The 27430-nt window shown below is 43.2% G+C and overlaps 2 protein-coding genes across 4 annotated transcripts in view; one reads left to right on the top strand and one right to left on the bottom strand.

The window, feature by feature from the left end:
- The window catches only part of MCF2L2 (MCF.2 cell line derived transforming sequence-like 2), a 274167-nt gene that overhangs the window by 94595 nt on the left and 152142 nt on the right, over window positions 1-27430 (bottom strand). For both annotated transcript variants that reach the window (XM_075268595.1, XM_075268594.1), the window contains exon 16: window positions 18782-18848. In XM_075268595.1, coding sequence (XP_075124696.1) covers window positions 18782-18848 — 67 coding nt within the window. The remainder of the gene's footprint in view (window positions 1-18781; window positions 18849-27430) is intronic.
- The window catches only part of B3GNT5 (UDP-GlcNAc:betaGal beta-1,3-N-acetylglucosaminyltransferase 5), a 31178-nt gene continuing 30521 nt past the window's right edge, over window positions 26774-27430 (top strand). Inside the window, exon 1 of one of the 2 annotated variants that reach the window (XM_075268651.1) lies at window positions 26774-26842. The gene's annotated coding sequence lies outside the window, so the exon portion shown is untranslated. The remainder of the gene's footprint in view (window positions 26843-27430) is intronic. The other variant, XM_075268653.1, reaches the window with a different exon arrangement.

Genomic DNA, 27430 nt, shown 5'->3' with positions numbered 1-27430 from the left:
GATGATGTGATAGATTGTTGACTGAGGTGCAATCTTTCTAGCTGCGATACTCTTCCCTGTTAGGCCATTTTTGTGCAGTGCAATGATGACTGCATGTGTTTCTTTAGAGATAACCATGGTTAACAGAAGAGAAACAATGATGCCAAGCACAAGCCTCCTTTTAAAGTGTCCAGTGGTGTCATTCTTACTTAATCATGACAGATTGATCTCCAGCCCTGTCCTCATCAACACCCACACCTGTGTTAATGGAGCAATCACTGGAACGAGGTTAGCTGGTCCTTTTAAGGCAGGGCTGCAATGATGTTGAAATTAGAGATGAGCGAACACTAAAATGTTCGAGGTTCGAAATTCGATTCGAACAGCCGCTCAATGTTCGTGTGTTCGAACGGGTTTCGAACCCCATTATAGTCTATGGGGAACAGATACTCGTTAAGGGGGAAACCCAAATCCGTGTCTGGAGGGTCACCAAGTCCACTATGACACCCCAGGAAATGATGCCAACACCTCTGGAATGACACTGGGACAGCAGGGGAAGCATGTCTGGGGGCATCTAAAACACCAAAGACCCTCTATTACCCCAACATCACAGCCTAACAACTACACACTTTACACACTCAATACCACCTCTCTGACAGTAGGAAAACACCTTGAAACATGTGTATTTGGCACTTGCAGTGAGGAGAGCTTGTCCCCAGCAGTGAATTTGGCCCTTGTAGTAAGTTGAGGTTGGCACCAACATTTGTTTTGAAAATCAGGGTGGATTGAGCCTCTAACCAGCAGAGTTTGGGCAAATTCATGGTGGAGGGAGCCTCTAAAAACCCCAGTTTGGACCAATTCATGGTGGAGGGAGCCTCTAAAAACCCCAGTTTGGACCAATTCATGATGGAGGGAGCCTCTAAACAGCCCAGTTTGGGCAAATTCATGGTGGAGGGAGCCTCTAAAAACCTCCAGTTTGGACCAATTCATGGTGGAGGGAGCCTCTAAAAACCCCAGTTTGGACCAATTCATGGTGGAGGGAGCCTCTAAACAGCCCAGTTTGGGCAAATTCATGGTGGAGGGAGCCTCTAAACAGCCCAGTTTGGGCAAATTCATGGTGGAGGGAGCCTCTAAAAACCCCAGTTTGGACCAATTCATAGTGGAGGGAGCCTCTAAACAGCCCAGTTTGGGCAAATTCATGGTGGAGGGAGCCTCTAAACAGCCCAGTTTGGACCAATTCATGGTGGAGGGAGCCTCTAAAAACCCCAGTTTGGACCAATTCATGGTGGAGGGAGCCTCTAAAACCCCCAGTTTGGGCCAATTCATGGTGGAGGGAGCCTCTAAAAACCCCAGTTTGGACCAATTCATGATAAAGGGAGCCTCTAAACAGCCCAGTTTGCGCAAATTCATGGTGGAGGGAGCCTCTAAAAACCCCCAGTTTGGACCAATTCATGGTGGAGGGAGCCTCTAAAAACCCCAGTTTGGACCAATTCATGGTGGAGGGAGCCTCTAAACAGCTCAGTTTGGGCAAATTCATGGTGGAGGGAGCCTCTAAACAGCCCAGTTTGGGCAAATTCATGGTGGAGGGAGCCTCTAAAAACCCCAGTTTGGACCAATTCATGGTGGAGGGAGCCTCTAAAAACCCCAGTTTGGACCAATTCATGGTGGAGGGAGCCTCTAAACAGCCCAGTTTGGACCAATTCATGGTGGAGGGAGCCTATAAACAGCCCAGTTTGGACCAATTCATGGTGGAGGGAGCCTCTAAAAACCACAGTTTGGACCAATTCATAGTGGAGGGAGCCTCTAAACAGCCCAGTTTGGGCAAATTCATGGTGGAGGGAGCCTCTAAACAGCCCAGTTTGGACCAATTCATGGTGGAGGGAGCCTCTAACCAGCCCAGTTTGGACCAATTCATGGTGGAGGGAGCCTCTAAAAACCCCAGTTTGGACCAATTCATGGTGGAGGGAGCCTCTAAACAGCCCAGTTTGGACCAATTCATGGTGGAGGGAGCCTCTAAAAACCCCAGTTTGGACCAATTCATGGTGGAGGGAGCCTCTAAACAGCCCAGTTTGGGCAAATTCATGGTGGAGGGAGCCTCTAAACAGCCCAGTTTGGGCAAATTCATGGTGGAGGGAGCCTCTAATCAGCCCAGTTTGGACCAATTCATGGTGGAGGGAGCCTCTAAAAACCCCAGTTTGGACCAATTCATGGTGGAGGGAGCCTCTAAACAGCCCAGTTTGGACCAATTCATGGTGGAGGGAGCCTCTAAAAACCCCAGTTTGGACCAATTCATGGTGGAGGGAGCCTCTAAACAGCCCAGTTTGGACCAATTCATGGTGGAGGGAGCCTCTAACCAGCAGAGTTGGTGGAAATCAGGGTGGAGGGAGCCTCTAACCAGCAGAGTTGTGGGAAAGCAGGGTGGAGGGAGCCTCTAACCAGCAGAGTTGGTGGAAATCAGGGTGGAGGAAGCCTCTAACCAGCAGAGTTGTGGGAAAGCAGGGTGGAGGGAGCCTCTAACCAGCAGAGTTGTGGGAAAGCAGGGTGGAGGGAGCCTCTAACCAGCAGAGTTGGTGGAAATCAGGGTGGAGGGAGCCTAGTATTAGCAGAATTGTGCAACGCTTATGGTGGATGAGTATGAGGATGCGGAGGAATTGGAGAGGTTGAGTACAGACATGGAGTTTCATGTTGGGGTGCTTTACACAGGTGGGCACAAAAATGAAGGCTCTATCCAGTGGTGGTTCATTTTTATCAAAGTGAGCCGGTCGGCACTCTCAGCTGACAGACGGGTGCGCTTGTCAGTGATGATGCCACCGGCTGCACTGAACACCCTCTCAGATAGGACGCTGGCGGCAGGACAGGACAGCACCTCCAAGGCATATAGGGCAAGTTCAAGCCACAGGTCCAACTTCGACACCCAATACGTGTAGGGCGCAGAGGGGTCGGAGAGGACAGGGCTGTGGTCGGAAAGGTATTCCCGCAACATGCGCCTATACTTCTCACGCCTGGTGACACTAGGACCCTCCGTGGCGGCACTTTGGCGAGGGGGTGCCATCAAGGTGTCCCAGACCTTAGACAGTGTGCACCTCGTTTGTGTGGACCGGTGAGAACTTGGTTGCCTACTGGAGGAACTGCCCTCCCTGCCGCCAACGTCACATGCTGGAAACATCTCCATCATATTCTGCACCAATTGCCTGTGGCAAGCATTGATGCGATTGGCCCTCCCCTCTACCGGAATAAAAGACGAGATGTTGTTTTTATACCGGGGGTCAAGGATAGCAAAGATCCAGTACTGGTTGTCCTCCATGATTTTGACAATACGCTTGTCGGTTGTAAAGCACCCCAACATGAACTCAGCCATGTCTGCCACAGTGTTAGTTGGCATGACTCCTCTGGCCCCACCGGAAAGTTCAATCTCCATTTCCTCCTCATCCTCCATGTCTACCCATCCGCGCTGCAACAATGGGACGATTCGAAGTTGCCCGGAAGCCTCCTGTATCACCATCACATCATCGGACAACTCTTCTTCCTCCTCCTCCTCCTCCTCCATTAAACGTAGTGAAGCGGACAGATGTGTGGACCTACTCTCCAGCTGTGATGGATCGGATGCTATCCCTAACTCCTCTGTGTGATCTGAGTTATCCCTGATGTCAATCAGGGATTCTCTCAGAACACACAAGAGCGGGATTGTAAGGCTCACCATCGCATCCTCAGAGCTCACCCTCCTTGTGGACTCCTCAAAGACCCGTAGGATGTCACAAAGGTCTCTCATCCATGGCCACTCATGGATGTGAAACTGAGGCAGCTGACTTTGTGGCACCCTAGGGTTTTGTAGCTGGTATTCCATCAAAGGTCTCTGCTGCTCAACCACTCTATTCAACATCTGAAACGTTGAGTTCCAGCGTGTGGGGACGTCGCACAAAAGCCGGTGTTGTGGCACATGCAGGCGTTGCTGGAGAGATTTTAAGCTAGCAGCGGCTACTGTCGACTTGCGAAAGTGGGCGCACATGCGCCGCACTTTCACCAGTAGCTCTGGAACATTGGGGTAGCTCTTTAGGAAACGTTGCACCACTAGGTTGAAGACGTGGGCCAGGCATGGAACATGTTGGAGTCCGGCAAGCTCCAGAGCTGCTACCAGGTTCCGGCCGTTATCACAAACGACCATGCCTGGGCCCAGGTGCAGCGGCTCAAACCATATTGCCGTCTCATCGAGGAGGGCATCCCTCACCTCGGAGGCAGTGTGCTGTCTGTCCCCCAAGCTGATCAGCTTCAGCACAGCCTGCTGACGTCTACCAACGCCAGTGCTGCAACGTTTCCAACTCGTAGCTGGGGTCAATCTAACAGCGGAGGAGGAGGCGGTGGCGGAGGAGGAGGCGGTGGCGGAGGAGGAGGCGGTAGAGGAGGAGGAGGAGGGGGGTGTTCTTCTCGTGTCCCTGCCAGGAATGTTAGGCGGGGAGACGAGGTACACCGGGCCAGTTTGGGAAGCAGTCCCAGCCTCTTCTACATTCACCCAGTGTGCCGTCAGTGAAATGTAGCGTCCCTGTCCGCATGCACTTGTCCACGCGTTGGTGGTCAAGTGGACCTTTGTGCAAAGCGCGGAACTAAGGGCCCGCCTGATGTTGAGTGACACGTGCTGGTGCAAGGCGGGGACGGCACACCGGGAGAAGTAGTGACGGCTAGGGACGGCATAGCGAGGTGCCGCAGTTGCCATCAGGTCCAGGAAGGCGGGAGTTTCAACAAACCGGAACGCCAACATCTCCTGGGCCAGCAGTTTAGAGATGTTGGCGTTCAAGGCTTGCGCGTGTGGGTGGTTAGCAGTATATTTCTGCCGCCGCTCCAATGTCTGAGAGATGGTGGGTTGTTGTAAAGAAGCGCCTGATGGTGCCTTTGATGGTGCAGGAGAAGGAGATAAGACAGGAACAGGGGAGGATGAGGGAGAAGTCAACAAAGTGGCGGAGGCAGATGAAGTGGTGTCCTGGCTCGTCCTCTGGAGTGCATTGCCAGCACAGTCAGCAGTGGCAGTGGCAGAGGCAGAGGCAGTGGCAGTGGCGTGAACGGCAGGCGGCCTTTGTCCTGCCGTTGCTGCCTGCCACTGATTCCAGTGCTTGGATTCCAAATGACGGCGCATTGAAGTGGTGGACAGGTTGCTCTTCTCAGAGCCCCTAATCAATTTCGAGAGGCAAATTGTGCAGACAACACTATATCTGTCCTCGGCGCATTCCTTGAAAAAACTCCACACCTTCGAGAAACGTGCCCTTGAGGTGGGAGTTTTTCGGGGCTGGGTACGAACTGGAACATCTTGGGAGATTCCGGGTGTGGCCTGGCTTCGCCTAAGCTGCTGACCTCTGCCTCTGCCTCTAGCTACCCTTTTTGGTGCTGCACCTGCCTCAACATCCACACTACTTTCCCCGCTTGACATCCCCCCTGTCCAGGTCGGGTCAGTGTCCTCATCATCCACCACTTCCTCTTCCAACTCCTGTCTCATCTCCTCCTCCCGCACAATGCGCCGGTCAACTGGATGCCCTGACGGCAACTGCGTCACATCATCGTCGATGAGGGTGGGTTGCTGGTCATCCACCACCAAATCGAACGGAGATGGAGGAGACTCTAGTGTTTGAGCATCTGGACACAGATGTTCCTCTGTTAGGTTCGTGGAATCGTGACGTGGAGAGGCAGGTTGAGGGACAATGAAAGGAGCGGAGAACAGCTCTGGGGAGCAGGGACAGTTGGGGTTATTGTTCTGTGAAGCTTGGGAATTTTGGGAGGAAGGAGGACAAGACTGTTGGGTAATAGGAGGAGAGGAGGCAGAGTCTGACTGGCTGCTGGACAATGTGCTGTAAGCGTTCTCTGACAGCCATTGCAAGACCTGTTCCTGGTTCTCGGGCCTACTAAGGTTTGTACCCTGCAGTTTAGTTAATGTGGCAAGCAACCCTGGCACTGTGGAGTGGCGCAATGCATGCTGCCCCACAGGAGTAGGCACGGGACGCCCTGTGGCTTCACTGCTACCTTGCTCCCCAGAACCATTCCCCCGACCTCGCCCACGGACTCGTCCACGTCCCTTTCCGGGAGCCTTGCGCATTTTGAATTCCCAGTTAGAAATTGGCACTATATACCAGTAGCAAAAATTGTGGGTGCACGTAACCCCAATATATTCTTTGAATTCCCAGTCAGACAATGGCACTATATACCAGTAGCAAGAAATGAGGGTATTTGTAACCCCAATATATTCTTTGAATTCCCAGTCAGACAATGGCACTATATACCAGTAGCAAGAAATGAGGGTATTTATAACCCCAATATATTCTTTGAATTACCAGTCAGAAACTGGCACTATATGGCAGTAGCAAGAAATGAGGGTATTTGTAACCCCAATATATTCTTTGAATTCCCAGTCAGACAATGGCACTATATACCAGTAGCAAGAAATGAGGGTATTTATAACCCCAATATATTCTTTGAATTACCAGTCAGACAATGGCACTATATGGCAGTAGCAAGAAATGAGGGTATTTATAACCCCAATATATTCTTTGAATTACCAGTCAGAAACTGGCACTATATGGCAGTAGCAAGAAATGAGGGTATTTATAACCCCAATATATTCTTTGAATTCCCAGTCAGACAATGGCACTATATACCAGTAGCAAGAAATGAGGGTATTTGTAACCCCAATATATTCTTTGAATTCCCAGTCAGACAATGGCACTATATACCAGTAGCAAGAAATGAGGGTATTTGTAACCCCAATATATTCTTTGAATTCCCAGTCAGACAATGGCACTATATACCAGTAGCAAGAAATGAGGGTATTTATAACCCCAATATATTCTTTGAATTACCAGTCAGAAACTGGCACTATATGGCAGTAGCAAGAAATGAGGGTATTTATAACCCCAATATATTCTTTGAATTACCAGTCAGAAACTGGCACTATATGGCAGTAGCAAGAAATGAGGGTATTTATAACCCCAATATATTTTTTGAATTCCCAGTCAGACAATGGCAATATATATCAGTAGCAAGAAATGAGGGTATTTGTAACCCCAATATATTCTTTGAATTCCCAGTCAGACAATGGCACTATATACCAGTAGCAAGAAATGAGGGTATTTGTAACCCCAATATATTCTTTGAATTCCCAGTCAGACAATGGCACTATATACCAGTAGCAAGAAATGAGGGTATTTATAACCCCAATATATTCTTTGAATTACCAGTCAGAAACTGGCACTATATGGCAGTAGCAAGAAATGAGGGTATTTATAACCCCAATATATTCTTTGAATTACCAGTCAGAAACTGGCACTATATGGCAGTAGCAAAAAATGAGGGTATTTATAACCCCAATATATTCTTTGAATTACCAGTCAGAAACTGGCACTATATGGCAGTAGCAAGAAATGAGGGTATTTGTAACCCCAATATATTCTTTGAATTACCAGTCAGACAATGGCACTATATACCAGTAGCAAGAAATGAGGGTATTTGTAACCCCAATATATTCTTTGAATTCCCAGTCAGACAATGGCACTATATACCAGTAGCAAGAAATGAGGGTATTTGTAACCCCAATATATTCTTTGAATTCCCAGTCAGACAATGGCACTATATACCAGTAGCAAGAAATGAGGGTATTTATAACCCCAATATATTCTTTGAATTACCAGTCAGAAACTGGCACTATATGGCAGTAGCAAGAAATGAGGGTATTTGTAACCCCAATATATTCTTTGAATTCCCAGTCAGACAATGGCACTATATACCAGTAGCAAGAAATGAGGGTATTTGTAACCCCAATATATTCTTTGAATTCCCAGTCAGACAATGGCACTATATACCAGTAGCAAAAATTGTGGGTGCACGTAACCCCAATATATTCTTTGAATTACCAGTCAGAAACTGGCACTATATGGCAGTAGCAAGAAATGAGGGTATTTGTAACCCCAATATATTCTTTGAATTCCCAGTCAGACAATGGCACTATATACCAGTAGCAAGAAATGAGGGTATTTATAACCCCAATATATTCTTTGAATTCCCAGTTAGACAATGGCACTATATACCAGTAGCAAGAAATGAGGGTATTTATAACCCCAATATATTCTTTGAATTACCAGTCAGAAACTGGCACTATATGGCAGCAGCAAGAAATGAGGGTATTTATAACCCCAATATATTCTTTGAATTCCCAGTCAGACAATGGCACTATATACCAGTAGCAAGAAATGAGGGTATTTGTAACCCCAATATATTCTTTGAATTCCCAGTCAGACAATGGCACTATATACCAGTAGCAAGAAATGAGGGTATTTATAACCCTAATATATTCTTTGAATTCCCAGTCAGAAACTGGCACTATATGGCAGTAGCAAGAAATGAGGGTATTTGTAACCCCGATATATTCTTTGAATTCCCAGTCAGACAATGGCACTATATACCAGTAGCAAGAAATGAGGGTATTTATAACCCCAATATATTCTTTGAATTCCCAGTCAGACAACGGCACTATATACCAGTAGCAAGAAATGAGGGTATTTATAACCCCAATATATTCTTTGAATTACCAGTCAGAAACTGGCACTATATGGCAGTAGCAAGAAATGAGGGTATTTGTAACCCCAATATATTCTTTGAATTCCCAGTCAGACAATGGCACTATATACCAGTAGCAAGAAATGAGGGTATTTATAACCCCAATATATTCTTTGAATTCCCAGTCAGACAATGGCACTATATACCAGTAGCAAAAATTGTGGGTGCACGTAACCCCAATATATTCTTTGAATTCCCAGTCAGACAATGGCACTATATGGCAGTAGCAAAAATAGTGGGTGTATATAGCCCCAATTCTATTGCTAGGGGACTTGCAGTGTATTTCTGGGGTGAAGGTGGGGGGGCACACCGTTGGAATGGGTATCGGGGGTATATATCGGGTATACGGGAATACACTGTCAGTGTATTCCATTCAGGATCCTGGGAAAGCTGGGTTGCGGCGATTGAGCCCGTCAGTGCCACGTTACACTGACAAGCTTCTCCCTGGAATTGAAGTTATATGTAAGCCCAATATATTCTTTGAATTCCCAGTGAGACAATGGCACTATATGGCAGTAGTAAAAATAGTGGGTGTATATAGCCCCAATTCTATTGCTAGGGGACTTGCAGGGTATTTCTGGGGTGAAGGTGGGGGGGCACAACGTTGGAACGGGTATCGGGGGTATATATCGGGTATACACTGTCAGTGTATTCCATTCAGGATCCTGGGAAAGCTGGGTTGCGGCGATTGAGCCCGTCAGTGCCACGTTACACTGACAAGCTTCTCCCTGGAATTTAGCTCTTATAAGAGCTGTTGGTTGTCTTCTCCTTCCTATCCTAGCCTGTCCCTGCCTACCCAGAATCTAACCCCTAGCTAACTGGACGGAAACCTCCGTCCCCGGTGAATTGCAAGCTCAGAATGACGCGAAGCTGGGCGTCGCTGTTCTTTTAAATTAGAGGTCACATGTTTTCGGCAGCCAATGGGTTTTGCCTACTTTTTTCAACGTCACCGGTGTCGTAGTTCCTGTCCCACCTACCCTGCGCTGTTATTGGAGCAAAAAAGGCGCCAGGGAAGGTGGGAGGGGAATCGAGTAATGGCGCACTTTACCACGCGGTGTTCGATTCGATTCGAACATGCCGAACAGCCTAATATCCGATCGAACATGAGTTCGATAGAACACTGTTCGCTCATCTCTAGTTGAAATGTGTTTTGGGGGATAAAGTTCATTTTCTAGGCAAATATTGACTTTGCAAGTAATTGCTGTTAAGCTGATCACTCTTTATAACATTCTGGAGTATATGCAAATTGCCATTAGAAAAACTGAAGCAGTAGACTTTGTAAAAATTAATGTTTGTATCATTCTCAAAACTTTTGGCCATGACTGTACATCATGACTGCAGATATCTTCATTTGCATGGGTGTCCAAATACTTATTGGTAGACAGTGTATATGGAGCAATGTAGATGATTGCAGGGATTGTGGGGCTTCTAAAAGTTAGACTTCTACAATCTAATACTAGTATTGGCCATCAAAAAAAACTAGAAACCTCCTTTAACAGAGTAATAGCAAGGGTACTCAAGGTAGTATTACTGGATGGTACAGCAGTCAGGCTACAAAGCTTAGTTTGGGTGATTTTCAGTTATAGAGCTGTTTGTAAAGCAGACCTACCTATTTGCTTTGCTATTCAGGAAGTATTTGATAGAAGTGTCTCAAGAAGAAGGATGTTGCTATACTGTAGATTACTGTGTTATAAACTTGCTGGCACTTCAGTTTTTTAAGCCAGTAATGGAACTATTGTGTCAAAAAGAACAAGAGGTTTTGCCTATAGCAACCAACCTTATTGCTTATTCAAAACCTACTCTGCCAAAATAAAAAAAGCTAAAATCTTCTGCTAGTAACATTTCTGGCTCTCCTCCACATTAATCATAAATATTGCTGTGTATCCTGGGTCTGGTACACCATGCCTGAAATAACTGAATGACTGGCCCCGGTATGAGTGTGAATCACAGAGAGTGGGAAGAGAAGGCTGACCACTAACTACCGAAAAGGCAATGTCAGGAATTATTCACCAGCAACTGTCTTTTACCTTTGTCACGTCTATCTGATACTGCCCACACATACAGTAGAGCTGCACAATCCTGCACAAGTCTGCCACAGGACATATATAAGGCAATAGGGGAGAAAGAATTTTCACAGCGAGCCTCCTCTATGTATCATTGACTTGTTATAATAATCTACTGTAGATGTTCAACAGAAACATTCCAATGTTGTAATCTTTATTTTACCTACCCAATAAAAGTTAAAAATTAACTAACATTGAAATTAAACTAGATTTTCTGTTAATGTGTCAATAAAAAAAAGTTAACAAGTTTTCAGTACTTGTCATCCATGCCAAGCATTTTAAAAGTATATTTACATTCGATTACATATGTATGCATGTATGTATATAAGTTAGTTTAAGTAATCCAGTAATATACACTGAATAGCCACTTTATTAGAGGGACCTTTCACATTTGGGCTTCTCTATATGGAAATTAAACATGCAGCATAAAATCAAGTGACCAAGTTTTCTATGGATCAGTTTCAGTGCATGATCATTGTGCTAGACTAGCCGGCGCAGGCGGATCCAGCAGAAGGGATCCTGTGGATGAAAACAATGTGTTAACAAAAGGTGGTAAAGGGAGAATGTCAAGAATCAGTCTGATTTACAGGCAGTACGCAGTCAAGCAAACTGCAGCTAAATACAATGCTGGTGCTACAGCTAACAACAATGGCAATAGCAACTGGTCACTCCTTAGCACAGTTGAGCTATACCACCAGACAAAGCTCAAGTGCTCTCTAAGGGAAATAGAAAAGCAAGACTCTATTGGGCAAAAGAGTACAAAAATAGAATTACTGAGCAGAAGAAGAAAAACACCTGCTCAGATGAATTGAGATTTCTATTGTACCAAGTGGATAGGAGGGTCAGAATCTGGTGCAAGAGTGACCATTCCTGTCCAGCTTAACAGTTCAGGATGGTAGAGGTGGAATAATGGTGTATTTTCTTTATCAAGTATTTTATTAAGAGTATAAAGAAATAGAAAAAAAAAAAAAAAATGAGAGTGCCAATACCAGTACTAGTCAACAAGGATAGTGGTGGTAACTAACAACCATTGCCACTGTGGTAATAGCACACATTTCATATTCAATCTAGTCATGTCAAGGCCAAAAATAAGTAAAACAATCATTACTAACCAGCTTATAAAGGCTCGGAGAGTAATCACCCACATTAATATAAGAAGTACTAAACTAAGAAATAGAAATATGTTAATAAATACTCAGATAAGGAAATCTGGTAAGGAGAGGAACCAACTGCTACCTTTCCAGGTATGTGGTACCTCCTTTAATGGAATCCACTAAGCGGGACTTTCCACCGCCCTTAAAGGGATTCTACCAGTAAAAACTTTTTTTTTCTCGTTGACACGTCGGAATAGCCTTAAGAAAGATGTCTTTAAATGTCTTCTTCGCCCCGCCGTTCGGTTACAATTCCAATTTTCGTCGGTATGCAAATGCGTTCTCTCGCAGCACTGGTGGTGGACGCCAGTGCTCAAACAGCACTGGGGGCGTCCCCAATGCTGCGAGAGAACTCTCTCCAGCGCTGCCTCCATTTTCTTCTGGAACATCCTATTCATGTGTCTTCTTTCGGCACTTGTACACCTGCACAGTCGGCTCTGCCATCAGGCCGTAGGCAGAGTCGAATGCACATGCCGGCGGCCATGTTTTTGTGGCCGCTTACACAAGCATGTGCAGTACACGAGCATGCGCAGTATGCTCTGTACTCTGTTGAACTACAGGAGCGTACTGCGCAGGCTCACATAAGCGGCCACAAAAACATGGCCACCGGCATGTAAATTCGGCTCTGCCTGTGGCCCGATGGCAGAGCCAACTGCACAGGCGTACAAGTGTGACCCCAGTGCTGGAAGAAGACGCATGAAGAGGATGTTCCAGAAAAAGATGGAGGCGGCGCTGGAGAGAATTTTCTTGCAGCATTGGGGATGCCCCCAGTGCTGTTTGAGTGCTGGGGCCCGCCCCCAGTGCTGCGAGAGAACTCATTTGCATACCGACAAAAATCGGAATTGTAACCGAACGGTGGGGCTTAAGGCTATTCCAACATGTCAACGAGAAAAAAAAAAATAATAATGGTAGAATCCTTTTAGCCCACCGTTAAGGAGATCTTCACCTGCCAAGGGTGCCCTTTAAATTTTTCAGACCATACCATTTGGTATATTGGAGGGCTGTCATGAAATAATCTCTCTCTGTCCTGGACCACAATGTAAGGTTTCAATCTATAGAAGAAGGTATATGTTTTAAGTTTATTAGTCACTGTAGCCGATACAACAATTCCAACATAGAGTGGAACCCCTGGAGCAGTGATGGAACTACCAACTGATACTGGGCTTGCAATCTAGCAGGTATCAGCCCCTATTTACTTACCATTTATAGAAATTGGTTTGCAATATGTGGTAAATGATATTTCTTCTGACCTATGGTAATTGACAGCAGTTGCAAGAATGTGGGGATCAACATCATAAATCGGCTATATGAATGGTAGTAATGGAAGTACAGTCACCTGACAGTGTTTAGTTGGCAGAAACCTGTTTACAACTGTCGTCTAATTTTGACCGTGATGAACATTCATCTTACTTTCATCAAATGTTCACCCAATGCATGACACAGTCAGGCTTGCATATGTAGTTACACTTTTTTTCTGTTGAAAAGAATAATGCAGTTTTTTTTACATAGAAGACTATGAACAATACTGTAAGCCTCTGATGGTCAATGACAAGTGTAAACAAATACGTGACAAATGAAATTAAGCTTATCACACAGCAGGGAAACACATTACATCACAATTGGTTTTCTTTTAAAGGGGACCTTTCGTCACCTCCACCAATTCCAACACTTCAATAGGTGCTGCTCCATTGGTTCTGGCGCAGTTGGAATATTCTCCAGGCCCCACTGTTCACTTCAGCACAAGTAGTTTCTCTACTGTCAGGTGTGTGGTCCCTGTCTTTCCGTTCTGGTTCAGTAGAGAGCCTAGTGGTGCTGAACATTACAGAAATGATTGATTGAGAACAGGGAAAACTAAGGAGAAAATGCCAATTGTGCTGGAATCAGTGGAGCAGCGCTTGTTGAGAGATGTAAAGAGTTGTTAGAGGTGGCGAAAGGTTAAGTTTATATATGTCAGACTACAGCTTTTTAACCCCTTAAAAACCAGGCCAATTTTCATTTTTGTGTTTCAGTTTTTCCTCCCCACATTCTAAGAGCCATAATTTTTTTAAATATTTCGGTTCGCATGGTCGCTTATTTGTATTGAGAAAATTGTTCTTTATAATTTGCACCATTTAATATTCTGTGCACTGTAGCTGTAAAAAAAAATCAGAAAGAGGTGGAATTGGAAGAAAAGCACATTTTGTTTCTACAGCATTTACCATGTGTTAAAAATTACATATTAGCTTTATTTTGTGGGTCAGTACAATCATGGCACTATCATATTTATATATTATCTGTAATGCTGTAATACCTACAACTTTTCCAAAAATACAAAAACTTGGTAAGGTGTGTTTTTAGCTGGGTCAATAGTTTTCATTGACACGATCTGGGGAATGTCTAATGGATTGATTGTTTTTTTATTCAATTCTTTTAGGAGGCAAAGTGTTGAAAAACTGGCATTTTTTTTCCCACTATAGAACTTACCATATGGGTTAAATATATAAGTCAGGTGTTTTTGGATATGGTATACCTACTGTATTTGTTTATTTTTTTAGTTTTTAAGTGATCTAGTATAAAAAAGAATTAACATTTTTGCTTTTTTTGTGTTAGCAGTTTTATACGGCCTGCCTAGTATGGACAGGTGTGTCATTGGTCGCTAAGGGGTTAACAGACTTTCCTCACAAAGGTTATAAATACATGTCTGTTGTCACTTTATCTATGTGATTATTATTAAGCTTGTTATCACTCCTGAAATATCTGACTTGCAAATTCCTTACATTACTCTTGAAATGACAATTCTGGGACATATTTTATTTGAACTTTAGGAGAAGATTTACTGATCCAGTCTGAGATTTAGACCCTGTAATCTTACACTACACTATGTAGTCACAATGATTGATGTTGAATGAATCTAGTGCATCTTTAGACTAACTAGTATAAGTGTATATCAATTTAGTGAGTTTAGTATTCATCTTTACTTTGTGTCAAAATTCTAGCACAATTATGGTTCATCCTAAGCCACATCCTTTCCCAGCAAGCCCAACTCCTTTCTCAACAAGCTCATCCTCATTATCAGTCTAATACAAAATAAGTGTCTAAAATACATAATAAATGTGGTGCACAGGATGCAAATGAATTAAGAATTCTGACTTACGGTATTTAGCTCAATAACTCTGCCCTTCAGAGACCCCTGCATATTAGGAAATCATTGTTTGATTGTTTTAAATATACAGAATGGCACTGTTTGAAGTTTTTGTATGGCCGACAACCCAATTTGTTGGTGTTAATTTTCATCTTCTCTTAGCAGGTAAAGAGATAAAAAAGAGAGCACCGAGCTGTGCACAGCATGATACCGTCCCAATTGAGGTGGCACAACAAGAAAAATAAAAAGAGACTCTCACCTTATACGGTTGTTTGAGGAACACAACAACCTTAAACGTATTGTAAATACCCTATTTCCAGGTACAGGGCTTTGGGGCAGCTGGTGTCAAATACGCCTCTATGACAGCAAATAAAACTGAAAAAGGAATGATCAACAGCACATTGCGATCCTTGGACAACCAGACGGTGAACTAGGATGGCCTGATGCACAAACACCGTGCTCAGCAAAACGTAGTCAAACTTGGAACTTTATTGGTAGCAAAAAAACACAATAGCAATAAAGTTCTAAGTTTGACTACATTTTGGTGAGTGCGGTGTTTGTGCATCAGGCCATCCTGTTTCACCGTCTGGTTGTCCAAGGATCCCAAGGTGCTGTTGGTCGTTCCTTAGCAGGTAGTAACACAGGGGGAGGGAGGGGGCGCTCTGGTTTTATTGTATTTTGTTTCTTGTTTTTTTTTCATTTTGGTTCTTCCTTTATATTTTTCATGTTAAACGCTTATTCATGGTAAATTTTACATATCAACTTTAATAAACAGAGTACTCAAATTAAACAGGAACCTGCCCCTCTGTGATCTGTTCCTCTGTTACTTCTCTTGAATATTTATGAATAAATTATCATCACTAATAGACAGTGTCAGTGCTATAGTTTATAGAAAATATGAGTAGTTACTAAAATAGGCATGTCAGGAGAGCTTATAGGTTCTCTTTAAAACATAGTCACAGAACATTGCTGCTAACATAATCATAGTAATCTTCACTTCAAGATACTTACCGGTACATACTTTGTAACATGACAAACAGACCCATCTCTATAGGGTGCATCCACAATATAGACACTAAAATGCTGCCTGTAAAACCTAACGTGCAATGACTAAGAACCCACATACTGTGTTTGTAATATTTAAGTATCTCCCCTATTTTAATTTTTTACCCCCAGCCTTTCCACTCACAGACCTGTATGAACACTTAATTTTGTGGAACAAATTGAACTTCAGGATGGTATCATTTAATATTCCCTATAATCTACTGGAAATCTGGAAAAAAAAATCAGAATTGGGTGGATTTGGAGAAAAATGTTTTCTGCGCAACTTTCTTACAAGCTTCCTTTTTACAGCATTCACTATGCAGCCAAAATGACATATCACCCATATACTGTGATTACAGCAATACCAAATTTACACAGTTTTTTTTTTTACTGTTTAACCAGTAAAAATTCTTGGATTCCCCATATAACTTTTTTATATTTCCATATATGGAACTGTATAAGGCATCCTTTTTTGCAAGAACAAATGTAGTTCTTATTTATACAATTTTGGGGAAGGTTTACTGTTTTGATCGCTTTGAATTCAATTTTAAAGGAGGTGTAACAACGAAAAAACAATGGCTCAGCCCTTTGACTTTTTTTGCCCGCTATAGTATAATATTCACTGTATGGGAACAGATTTTATAAGTATGTAGGCCAGTCGTTTTCAGACACAAGAATACCTAATGTGTGTTTGTCTTATTTATTTCATTTTATATCTGATTTAGGCAAAGGAGTGTGAGTGAGTGTGATTAAACATTCATTCATTCATTCATTCATTCATTCATCTTTTAACTTTTATTTTTAGACAACCCCCCTCCAGGAGTCTTGAAACCATGGACTCTGATCACTAATTGTAAAAATCCCTATTCTAGCACCGTTTTTCATTGAAATAATTTAATGTTTTTGCAGTGTTCTCATAAAACAATAAAATCTCAGTGTATAATAACAGCAGTGAAATATTAACTACTAGAGATGAGCGAGTGGCATTCGATCAAGTAGGTATTTGATCGAATACTACGGTATTCGAAATATCTGGGCTCGATCGAATACTACTAACTATTCGCAGTAAATATTCAATTCAGAGCCAGCGTTGATTGGCCGAATCAACGCTGTTTCTGCAGCATGCTCGTCCTTGCTAGTCAGGAGAGCTGGCAGCTTGCTATTACGAGGGAGTTGACTTTTTCTCACAGGAATGAATTGACCAGCGTTGATTGGTCGAATGCTGTACACTGGCCAATCAACGCTGTCTATTTATTCCTATGAGAAAAAGTAAGCTCCCTCGTAACAGCAAGCTGCCAGCTCTCCTGACTAGCAAGGACAAGCCTTCGGCAAATCAACGCTGGTTCTGCAGCAGGCTCGTCCATGCTAGTCAGGTGAGCTGGCAGCTTGCTGTTAGGGAGCTGACTTTTTATCAGCGCAACTGCAAGCTCTGTGCAGTTAAAGCGCATGGACCCCATAGACTATAATGGGGTCTGTGCGCTTTAACTGCACAGCATTCCTCCTAAAAACTCTCCTGCTGCTATTCGTGGACTTGGTGACTCTCCTGTAGTCGAATAGTGGTTTCCCCTGAAACAATAGACTATAATGGGATTTGATATTCGATCGAGTAGTCGAATATTGAGGCTCTACTCGAAACGAATATTGAATCTCAAATATTTCACTGTTCGCTCATCTCTATTAACTACCATAATATAGTACCACAATAACTCAAAAATTTTTCATTCTTAACCACTTCAGTACCGGGCCAATTTGTGGTCCAGGACCAGACACATTTTAGGTTTATTATGTATGTGCGGTTTTGAGGTCTGTAAAATTTTTCTCATATGTCTTAGTCAACTAATTTTTGCGTCTTTTTTCAGGGACACATAGGGCTTTATTTTTATTTTCAAATGTGTTTTAATTTTTTTTATATCCAGGAAAATATAAACAAAATTGGAGGGAAATTGTGTCTGGTTTTCAATTTATAATTTTTTTTTATTTAATAACACAAAGTGTCACTGAAAAACTTTATAAAATAGTTTTTCCTCTCCGTTACGGTAATTTTTATTTTGTATGGTGTCGTCGGGGGCGGGGCTATAACCTTTAATAACGGCGTTTCATTAGCGTATTATTTATTTATTTTTTTATTATTATTTTATTTACATTTTTAAAAAACTTTTTTATTATATTTTTATTTTATTTTTTTTCCAGATTGTGTCCCCATAAGGTGATAAGAGACCTTTGGGGACATCTGATCACTTTTTTTTTTTTTTTTTGTACTTGAGGCTGATTTCTCCTATAACTGGGGCTGGTACATTTAACCTCAGTTACAGGAGGAATACAGCCTCCTGCATGCTGTATACACAGTATGCAGAGCTGATCTGGGTCCTGTAGGACCCAGCAGCTCTGGCAGGACACTGCTCCCAGCGATCACGTGTCTGCCGGGTCAGAGGGCAGCTGATTTATGGCTGCGTCCATAGCCATGTATAGAGCGCTGTATACACAGCGATAGAGATAGCAGATGAGGTAATAAATCTTCCCTGCTATCTCTCTGGGAGCTCCAGCTGAAGTTACAGCCGGCTCCTAGTGAAAGCAGCTACACGATCTCCGTGCAGCTGCTGTGTTCTGATGGACGTACAGGTACGTCCTGTCAGAACTAGGCAACCACTTCCCGGACGTATATAGTCTATGGGCGGTCCGGAAGTGGTTAAATAAGCAAATATTATAAATATAGGAAAGAGAAAATCATTATAAAGGAGAAGATGGATTAGATCATATGGAAAGTTAAAGGCAATGAATTGAGGAAGGATGAACGAGAAACATGAAGGACTCAAACGCTAATCTGGAAGAGATCTTACCTCAATGATACTTTGAAGTTCCTCAACATAGACACGTTCTGTTTCTATGAGTTCATTTATAATATGGCTGCCAATACAAAAACAGAGAATAAATGTAAGACCTCCATTTTTTCCGTTGTTGTAAATATAGTGTCCATTTACGAGAAACTATGTATACGGTTTAACAGCCATGTGATATGACCGTATTAAACTTGTCTGCTGATGTCATCACTTATCTTTCATTGTGTGCATTTACAGTCAGAGTAAGTAAACAGCATAGTTTTTCCATGGGTTTCATAATGAGGTAGCAGCCACACAGTAGTTCTTCATTCATGCAGCACTTGTGACTGAGCCTTCTCCAGAACGTAGGTTTATGCAAATAGAAGAATAGACGCCTGAAGTTTCAGTGCATCAGTTACAAACCCAAAGTGAGATTTTTGGTAAGGGGGTAATACTTGCAACTGCAGCTGCTTTACTTCTGCTTTTTTGGAATTTTCAAGGAAGTTAAAGAGGACCTTTCATGGTTTGGAGCACATGCAGTTTTATATACTGCTGGAGAGCCAACAGTGCGCTGAATTCAGCGCACTGTTGGCTTTCCCGATCTGTGTCCCGGGTGAAGAGCTAGCAGTCCCAGTACCATAGCTCTTTACAGTCAGAAGGGCGTTTCTGACACTCTGTTAGGAACGTCCTTCTGTACAAGCAGCTTCAATAGTGCTGTACTGTGTGAGCGGGGAGGAACGCCCCCTCCCTTTGATCAGTGCTCGTCCATAGACGAGTATTATCAGGAGGGGAGGGTGTGTTCCTCCCCGCTCACACAGTACAGCGCTATTGGCGCTGCTTGTACAGAAGGATGGTCCTGACAGAGTGTCAGAAACGCCCTTCTGACTGTGAATAGCTACGGTACCGGCACCGATAACTCTTCAATCGGGGCACAGATCGGGAAAGCCAACAGTGCGCTGAATTTAGCACACTGTCGGCTTTCCAGCGGTATATAGAACTGCCTGTGCCCCAAACCATGAATGTCCTCTTTAAATTGTGTGGCTCTTATTTCGTTCAAAACCACTGTAAACACTCATGAACTGGCACACCTTAGGCCTGGTTCACATCTGCATTTGGTATTCCGTTTTGGGAGTCTGCATGGGAACCCCCCCAAATAAAATACCGAACGCATTGACAAACGGTGAGCAATGAAAGCACACGGACCCAATAGACTATAATGGGGTCCATGTGTTTTCCACGCAGCATCTGCACGAGTCATGTGGACAGGAAAGTAGTTCATGAAGTACTTTTCTGTCCACCTGTTCCATGTGGATACCAGGTGTAAAACACACGGACCCCTATTATAGTCTATGGGGTTCGTGTACTTTCATTAGCTCACCGTTTGCCAATGTGGTCCATTTGGACTCCCTGAACAGAATACCGATCGCACATGTGAACCAGGCCTAACTTCAGATTTTATGAGGATGACAGTTACTTCTATTAGTCTAATCGTGGCATACATCCCCATTTAATATGTATATATGTGTATTGTCAGGGTCTGGGGTTGCTAGGTGGGGTGGCATAGACACAAAAGTCCAGATTCTTTAGTCCAAAACAAAGGTAGAGTTCATTTTCACTCAAAAATATAGTGCAGCAACAAAAGGAAACAATACAAAAATAAATACCTGCCCGGCTAGGCTCTAACTAATCGTAGAATAGGTTACCTCACCTAGAGTAACAGAAATCAAAAGCCAGTTGAATCACTCAGGACACAGCTCCAAAAATATGACCTCTTTGTTTGGCTCTCCAGCCAAGCTCTGCCCAAAGTGTTGCTGCTGGAGCTGACTTCTTAAGCTCCGTTAACCTTTTCGCTGCCAAGGATCTCTGGAAATTTTGCACCTCCAGTAGCCAGAGCAATTTTCACAGTTTTGAAATGGACAAATCAAACCTAAATTGCAACATTAAAAAAGCATCCAACCCCCCCCATACCTATATATTTTCTTAAAGTAGACACCTGCAGCATTGTCAGAATGCCACTTGGTACTTTATACGAACAGGCACCTTCATGCAATTTTGATTTAAAGTGAATGTTTTATGAAAAAATGCAATTAGTTGTTAAAAGCAGAAACCAAACAAAAAATTAAATGCACCAAACCTCCTAAAAATAAGAGTTCAACATGTGCAGAGTTCATACATATCACTATGGCCTGAACCCGCATGCACATGTCTTCAGAAAATCGCTAGAACTGGAAGGAACAAAAATCTGCTTTGAAGCTGGAAATGTTAAAAAAGTATCATCCTATAAAATGTAGGGATTACACACCATGAAAAGTAAGTGAACCCCTAAACCCTATATATTTTTTGAAAGTAGACAACCTGAAGATTACAAATGTCTTAATGGGTCATCGATAGCCACATCCACCTTCATGCAACTTTGCGACCAACACAAATAATTTTTTGAAAAAATACGCTAAAACACATATTTGCACCTAAAACTCATGTTCAATCTCAGATTCATATACAAAATACTAGTAAAATAATAGCTTAACCCCTTAAGGACCATGCCATTTTTTGGTTTCACATTTTCGTTTTTCCCTCCTCACATTTCAAGAGCCATAACTTTTTCATTTTTCAGTTCACAGAGTCACATGATGGCTTATTGTTTGAGGGACAAATTGTACTTTGTAATGGCACCATTCAATATGCGGTGCAATGTACTGGGAAGCTGGAAAAAAAATCAGAATGAGGTGCAATTGGAGAAAAAATGCATTTGCGCCATTTTCTTATGGGTTTAATTTTTACAGCGTTCACTGTTTGGTACAAATGACATGTTACCTGTGTTCTACGTGTCAGTACGAATGCGGTGATACCAAATTTATATAATATTTGAAATGTTTTGATACTTTTAAAAAAATGATAAACTTTGCAAAATAGAAAAAGAAATTTGTGTCATCATGTTCTAACACCTGTAACTTTTTCATATTTCCATGTATGGAGCTGGTTGTGGTGTCTTTTTATGCGGGACAAGATGACGTTTCTATTGATACCATTTGGGGAAAGATCTGATGGTTTGATCACTTTTTATTCAATTTTTTATAGGAGGCAAAGTGTTGAAAAAAACGCTATTTGGCTATTTTTATTTTTTTTGCCGCTACGTTGTTCGCAGTACGGGATAAATGTTTTAATATTCTAATAGTTTGGGCATTTTGGAGCGCGGGGATACTTAATATGTTTAATGTTCTTTAATTACTTTTATAGCTGATCTAGGGAAAGGGGGGTGATTTGAACTTTTATATTTTTTTTAATTTTTTCAATACTTTTAAAAACTTTTTTTTTCTTGTTATACATTTATGATCAGACCCCTTAGGTACCTTGAAACCTAGGGGGTCTGATCGCTCATACTATTCACTGCAATACTACAGTATTGCAGTGAATAGGAAAATCCCAGCACTTCTATTAGACGATGCCTCTGGCATCGTCTAATAGATCTAGTGCAGAGACAAGCCTGGAAGCCTTCAATAGGCTTCCGGCTGTCATAGCAACCGATCACTGCCCTCATGTGACGTTCAGGAGGGCGGCGATCGGCGAAACATGGTGGCGCCCGTGCCGCCGTTTACACACTGCGGTCACGTTTGACCGCAGTGTGTAAAGGGTTAACAGCAGCGATCGGCTCTGGCACCGACCGCTGCTGTAAGTGGCAGGTCCTGGCTGTATTATACAGCCGGCATCTGCCGTGTATGGAGTGAGCTCAGCGTGTGAGCTCGCTCCATACATCCCCATGCGACCCATGACGTACAGTTACGTCATGGGTCGCTAAGGGGTTAAGGTGTATACAATGTGTATATATACTATATGTACCGCAAACATCAACTACAACAAGAGCTTGGACTCCCAAAAACACGAATACAGAAGACAAGCAGGATTTTGCTGTTGTTCACTAATATGTTAAAAAGCTATACTGCACCTACCAAACTGTGACTGTGATACCAAAATCTAACTTTTTTCAGAGTACACAGCATACCGTATATAAAACCACAATTTAATAGTTTATATATACAACCACCTTCATTCAGCTTTGCGGCAAACAGAGATTGCTAGCAAAAATTGCGCAAAAATTCAAATTTGCCACTAAAGTGCGGCTCAAGAAATCCCTTTCTGCAAACATAATGTACTGTCCATAAAACTGCAATATGTGAGTTCATACATACCACACATGTATATATTTACAGGGGCGGGTGTTAAAGAAACGCCAAAATCGCAGAAATGCGCCATCCCATTTTGTGCATGCAAATTAAATAGGACTTTACATAAAAATGTTATTTTCCATCCCCCTATAATAATTTTAGCAATCTATACGTTCATCTCTAGTGATAATGGTTATTACTATTATTATAGTGTTTAACGGATATCACTAGAGACGTATTTTACTGTAGAAAGCTCAGGTATAGACAGGACAGGGATTGGGTCAAATGTAAACTTTATTTGCGACTTTATGTATATGTTGTGTAAGTGTTTGGTGCGACTTTTTTTTTTTGGCGCTGCGACCTGGACAATGGTAAACGTCTGGGTCACAGCGCCAATAAACTTCCGGGTTATGTTCAGGAGGTATAACATAAGAATACCCCACTAGTAAAGATCAGGGGGGGAATTATATTATAACTGTATGTGACAATCAGAGACAAATGTATAGTATACGCTCTGATTGGCAGGAGAAGGGTTAATAGGGACAATAGTGTCCCTGCCACCACCCTCCTGCTGCCACATACAAGTTATGCAGAGAGTCTGATTGTTTCTCTGTCTCTCTCTGGGTGCATGCACACTACGTAACGCCGGGCGTGTATGAGAGCCGTACACGCCGGCGTTACAGCAGGGCTGCCGAGCACTTCCCATTCACTTCAATGGGAGCGCTCGTAAACGCCGCTGTTACGAGCGCTCCCATTGAAGTGAATGGGAAGTGTTCGGCAGTCTGCTGTAATGCCGGCGTGTACGGCTCTCATACACGCCCGGCGTTACGTAGTGTGCATGCACCCTCTCTCTGCTGAACTGCTCGTGTCCCTCTCCCTTTCTTGTTAGAGATCGCAAATTGCTTGCTTAGACAGGAGGGGGGGGGACACTTTGGAGCTCTATATCTTTGGACTGCATCAACATATCTTGATGCATTCAATTGCATTTTAAAGAGGAGAATCCCATCTTTAAAATTATATCAAGAACTCGATGATTGGATGTACAGTTTCGAAGCGATTCACTGTTGAAACACTGTCGGGAATTGAGATCTGCAGTGGCCCCTACACACAGTATTATCCCCCATAGTGGCCCCTACACACAGTATTATCCCCCATAATGAACACCCATAAACAATTATTATACTCTGGGGTCTTTGCAGACCCCAGAGTATAATAATCGGAGACCCAGGGGGAGAAAAACATAAAAAAAACCTCTGTTACTCACCTATCTACCGTCTCCTACGCTGTCAGCATCTGAAGTAGTCGATCTTCAATGACGTCAGACGTCACATGATCTGGGACGCAGGCCCGACTCATGTGACGTCAGACAGCTAGGCCAAAGCCTGCACGGATCATGGAGGGGTAAGTAACAGTGTTTTTTATGTTTCTTACCTCTCCCGGTCCGCCAATTATACTCGGGGGTCCGAAAAGACCCCCGAGTATAATGATAGCAGAGGTAGCGGCTGTCACCGGGCCCCTAATGTCCTGAGCCCTGTGGCAGCTGCCTTTGCTGCTATGGCAGTAGTTACGCCACTGGCCCCAGTGGTGGAGATATCAGTGCTGTTACTTTCGGCACCTATGTCTCTCCACTGTCAGAAGGGCAGGCCTTAAAGTCTAGCATCACAGCTACATAGACTTCGATTCCATAGACTTGTACTGTCAGGGGGGCATTCCTTATTGCCCAGTGATGATGCTAAGCTGTAAGGCCCACCTTTCTGACAGTGGGGAGATATTGTGCCAAAACTAACAACACCGATATCTCCACCACCGGTACAGTATATAATATCGCACATCAATAAGGACATGAAAGGTCCTCTTTAAAAAATATCATCCACATGCTGTGCCTATAACCTACAGCACAAAATTTTAAACTTGCAGCATGTGAATTACTGCTCTGGGTTTTACCTGCAACTGGCAATGTAACAAACAATTATAGGTGACGGTAACCAGAAGGAATAAAGGATGGCACCACACCATCATTTAGACACGGCTCATTTAGACACGTATACACGTGTCAGAGTGCTGCGCTTCAAAACAGATCCCATTGATTTCAATGGGTGCCGGCTTACGTGCGTAGCACATTGAAATCAATGGGTTATAAAGCCTCCCATTGATTTCAATGTGTAGCGCGTGTATGCCGGCACCCATTGAAATCAATGGGATCTGTTTTGAAGCGCCGCGCTCTGACATGTGTATACTTGTCTAAATGAGCAGCGCGTTACTCCGTGACGACAGAGCCTAACACACTAGGGCAGGTACCAATCTATCTAAGACACCATAAGGGCTAGTTCACACGTGAACTGCCCGCGCGGGTTTTGACATAGAGAGAGACGCGGCGAGCCGCGTCTCTCTCTTGTCAAAACCCGCCCGCCGCGACCATCGCTGTCGCGGCTTAACCCTCTGCTGTCGGCTCAAATGAATGAGCCGACATAGGAGGGAGCTGCGGGGGGCGGAAGCCGCGCGACTGAGACAGCGCGGCTTCCGCCTGAAGAAAGGACATGTCCTTTCTTTTCGCTAGCAGCAGCTCGCCGCTAGCGGAGAACAGAAGCCCGGCGGTCTCCATAGACCACCATTATAAGGGGAGGTTTTGGACGCGAATTCCGCTGTCAAAAACCTCCCCTTATACTCACGTGTGAACTAGCCCTAACGTTTCCCAATATCTGATTTTTATCATAGTAAACCATAGGGCTCACCAAATGCAACATATTTATCGAAATAAAACACAAACACAACAGACTAGTTGTTTTACCATTATGAAGACTGGGTCATATGTCTAACCTTTTACACACACCATTTCCTTTGCCACATGCACTGAGAAAGCTCCAAGCACATTCTTCAAACAGAAAGCATTGGGGAGATTTCTTATTGGACTACACCACATTTCTGGTTTAAGATATTTGGAAAATCCAGTTTGGCAACTTTTAAAATGACACATTTTTATGCTGCTTTTGTTATTTACCAAACAGGAATCTTGTGAGCTATTCATCATAATTTACAACAGAAAACTGGTAAATGATGAATGAAATCTCAGTGCGATAAAGATAAAAGATAGTGCGAGTCTACCTACAAGTACCATGATGCTTGAGCTAAGACGGCAGGAAGCTACACCATGTTAACAAATGCAGAAGATGCCGAGATCTTCCACAGACACCCAGAAATCACTCAAGGACTAAAAGGTATTTGGGTGTACTTATTAACCCATTATGTACTTATTAACCCATTAATAGCACTAACAGAACTTTAAAAAAAAAACAAAAAAACACTTTTTCCCCCCGGAAGACCCCTTTAAGAGTGATGTCACTGTATTAATAAACCTATGACATTCCAGTATAGAGCAGGTAGCCATAGTAGCACATCAACCAATAAGATGGCGGCTTCCTTTCTCCCGCTTTCTTTACAGCTGCAATGTGATTGATCTGAGAGGTCACCACTAGTCTACAAACCGCGACCATTGCCGTGCCGTGTAATTGGAGGCTACGTGTCCCTCCCTACCTGCCCCGTCTATCCGCCGAGCTGGCAACAAGCACGAGCTCCTATATTGTCCTCATGTGGAACAATGAGCTGCCGGCTCAAGAAGCCCAGCTTTGTATAGCTGCCAATTGGCTTTAGTAAAGCCCATAATGTCCATTGTTATATGTTCTAATTCACACAGCAGGAGATATTTGCCTCATTGAGGTATAACAACTCTCCGAGCGTCCATCTCCTGCAGCCTGATAACCTGGTTACTGTATGTAGTGCTGTGGTGTCAGCGTCACGTGATCGGCTGCCTGGAGAAGTAAGGGGAAAACTCTGCCGGCTGCTTACACAGCGCTCATCAGTCTGCACACTGGACGCCTGTGTGTGAGGAGCTGCCCTGCGCCCCGGGAGGCCGACTGCGACGGTCAGTCTATTTCCAGACACTTTCTGGGTCTATGTACTTCTCTTTTCTACAGTATCTTATTTCATATATATATATATATATATATATATATATATATATATATATATATATATATATATATATTCTGTGTATAGCCTTTGTGTTATTCATTTGCTAGGTATCTATTCACACTTGTCTATTGACTTCTGACTTGTCACAAATGCAGGTTTTGATGGCGTTTTTGAAAGCAAAACCAGTTTTGAATCAAAGTATTTTTAGATTCTTCAACTTTTCTCTTTATTTTAAACCCACTCCTAGTTTGGGCTTCCAACCCTACAACACCTTAGTGTGTGAATATACCCTAACCTATAGTGATCTAATGGAGCTGTCTATGAGCACTCTCTGCATTACTATGGGGTGGGATAGTGACTATGACATGACTTTCCAGCACACCGCTCCGCTGCAATTCTCTCTTTTGTTAAAAGAAAATAACTAAGGCACTTTTTTTCTGTCTGTGTTGTTGTCTGTACATGTTCATTGCGTTGGACCTCACCAAGACATTTATAGTAAGAAAAGCTGGGCCCACCGAGGGGCATTTATCAGGCCTAT

The sequence above is a fragment of the Leptodactylus fuscus genome, chromosome 3 (assembly GCF_031893055.1).
Source record: "Leptodactylus fuscus isolate aLepFus1 chromosome 3, aLepFus1.hap2, whole genome shotgun sequence".
Classification (NCBI taxonomy): domain Eukaryota; kingdom Metazoa; phylum Chordata; class Amphibia; order Anura; family Leptodactylidae; genus Leptodactylus; species Leptodactylus fuscus.
Note: the sequence above shows the minus strand (reverse complement) of the source record. Positions and strands in the feature narration are given on the sequence as shown.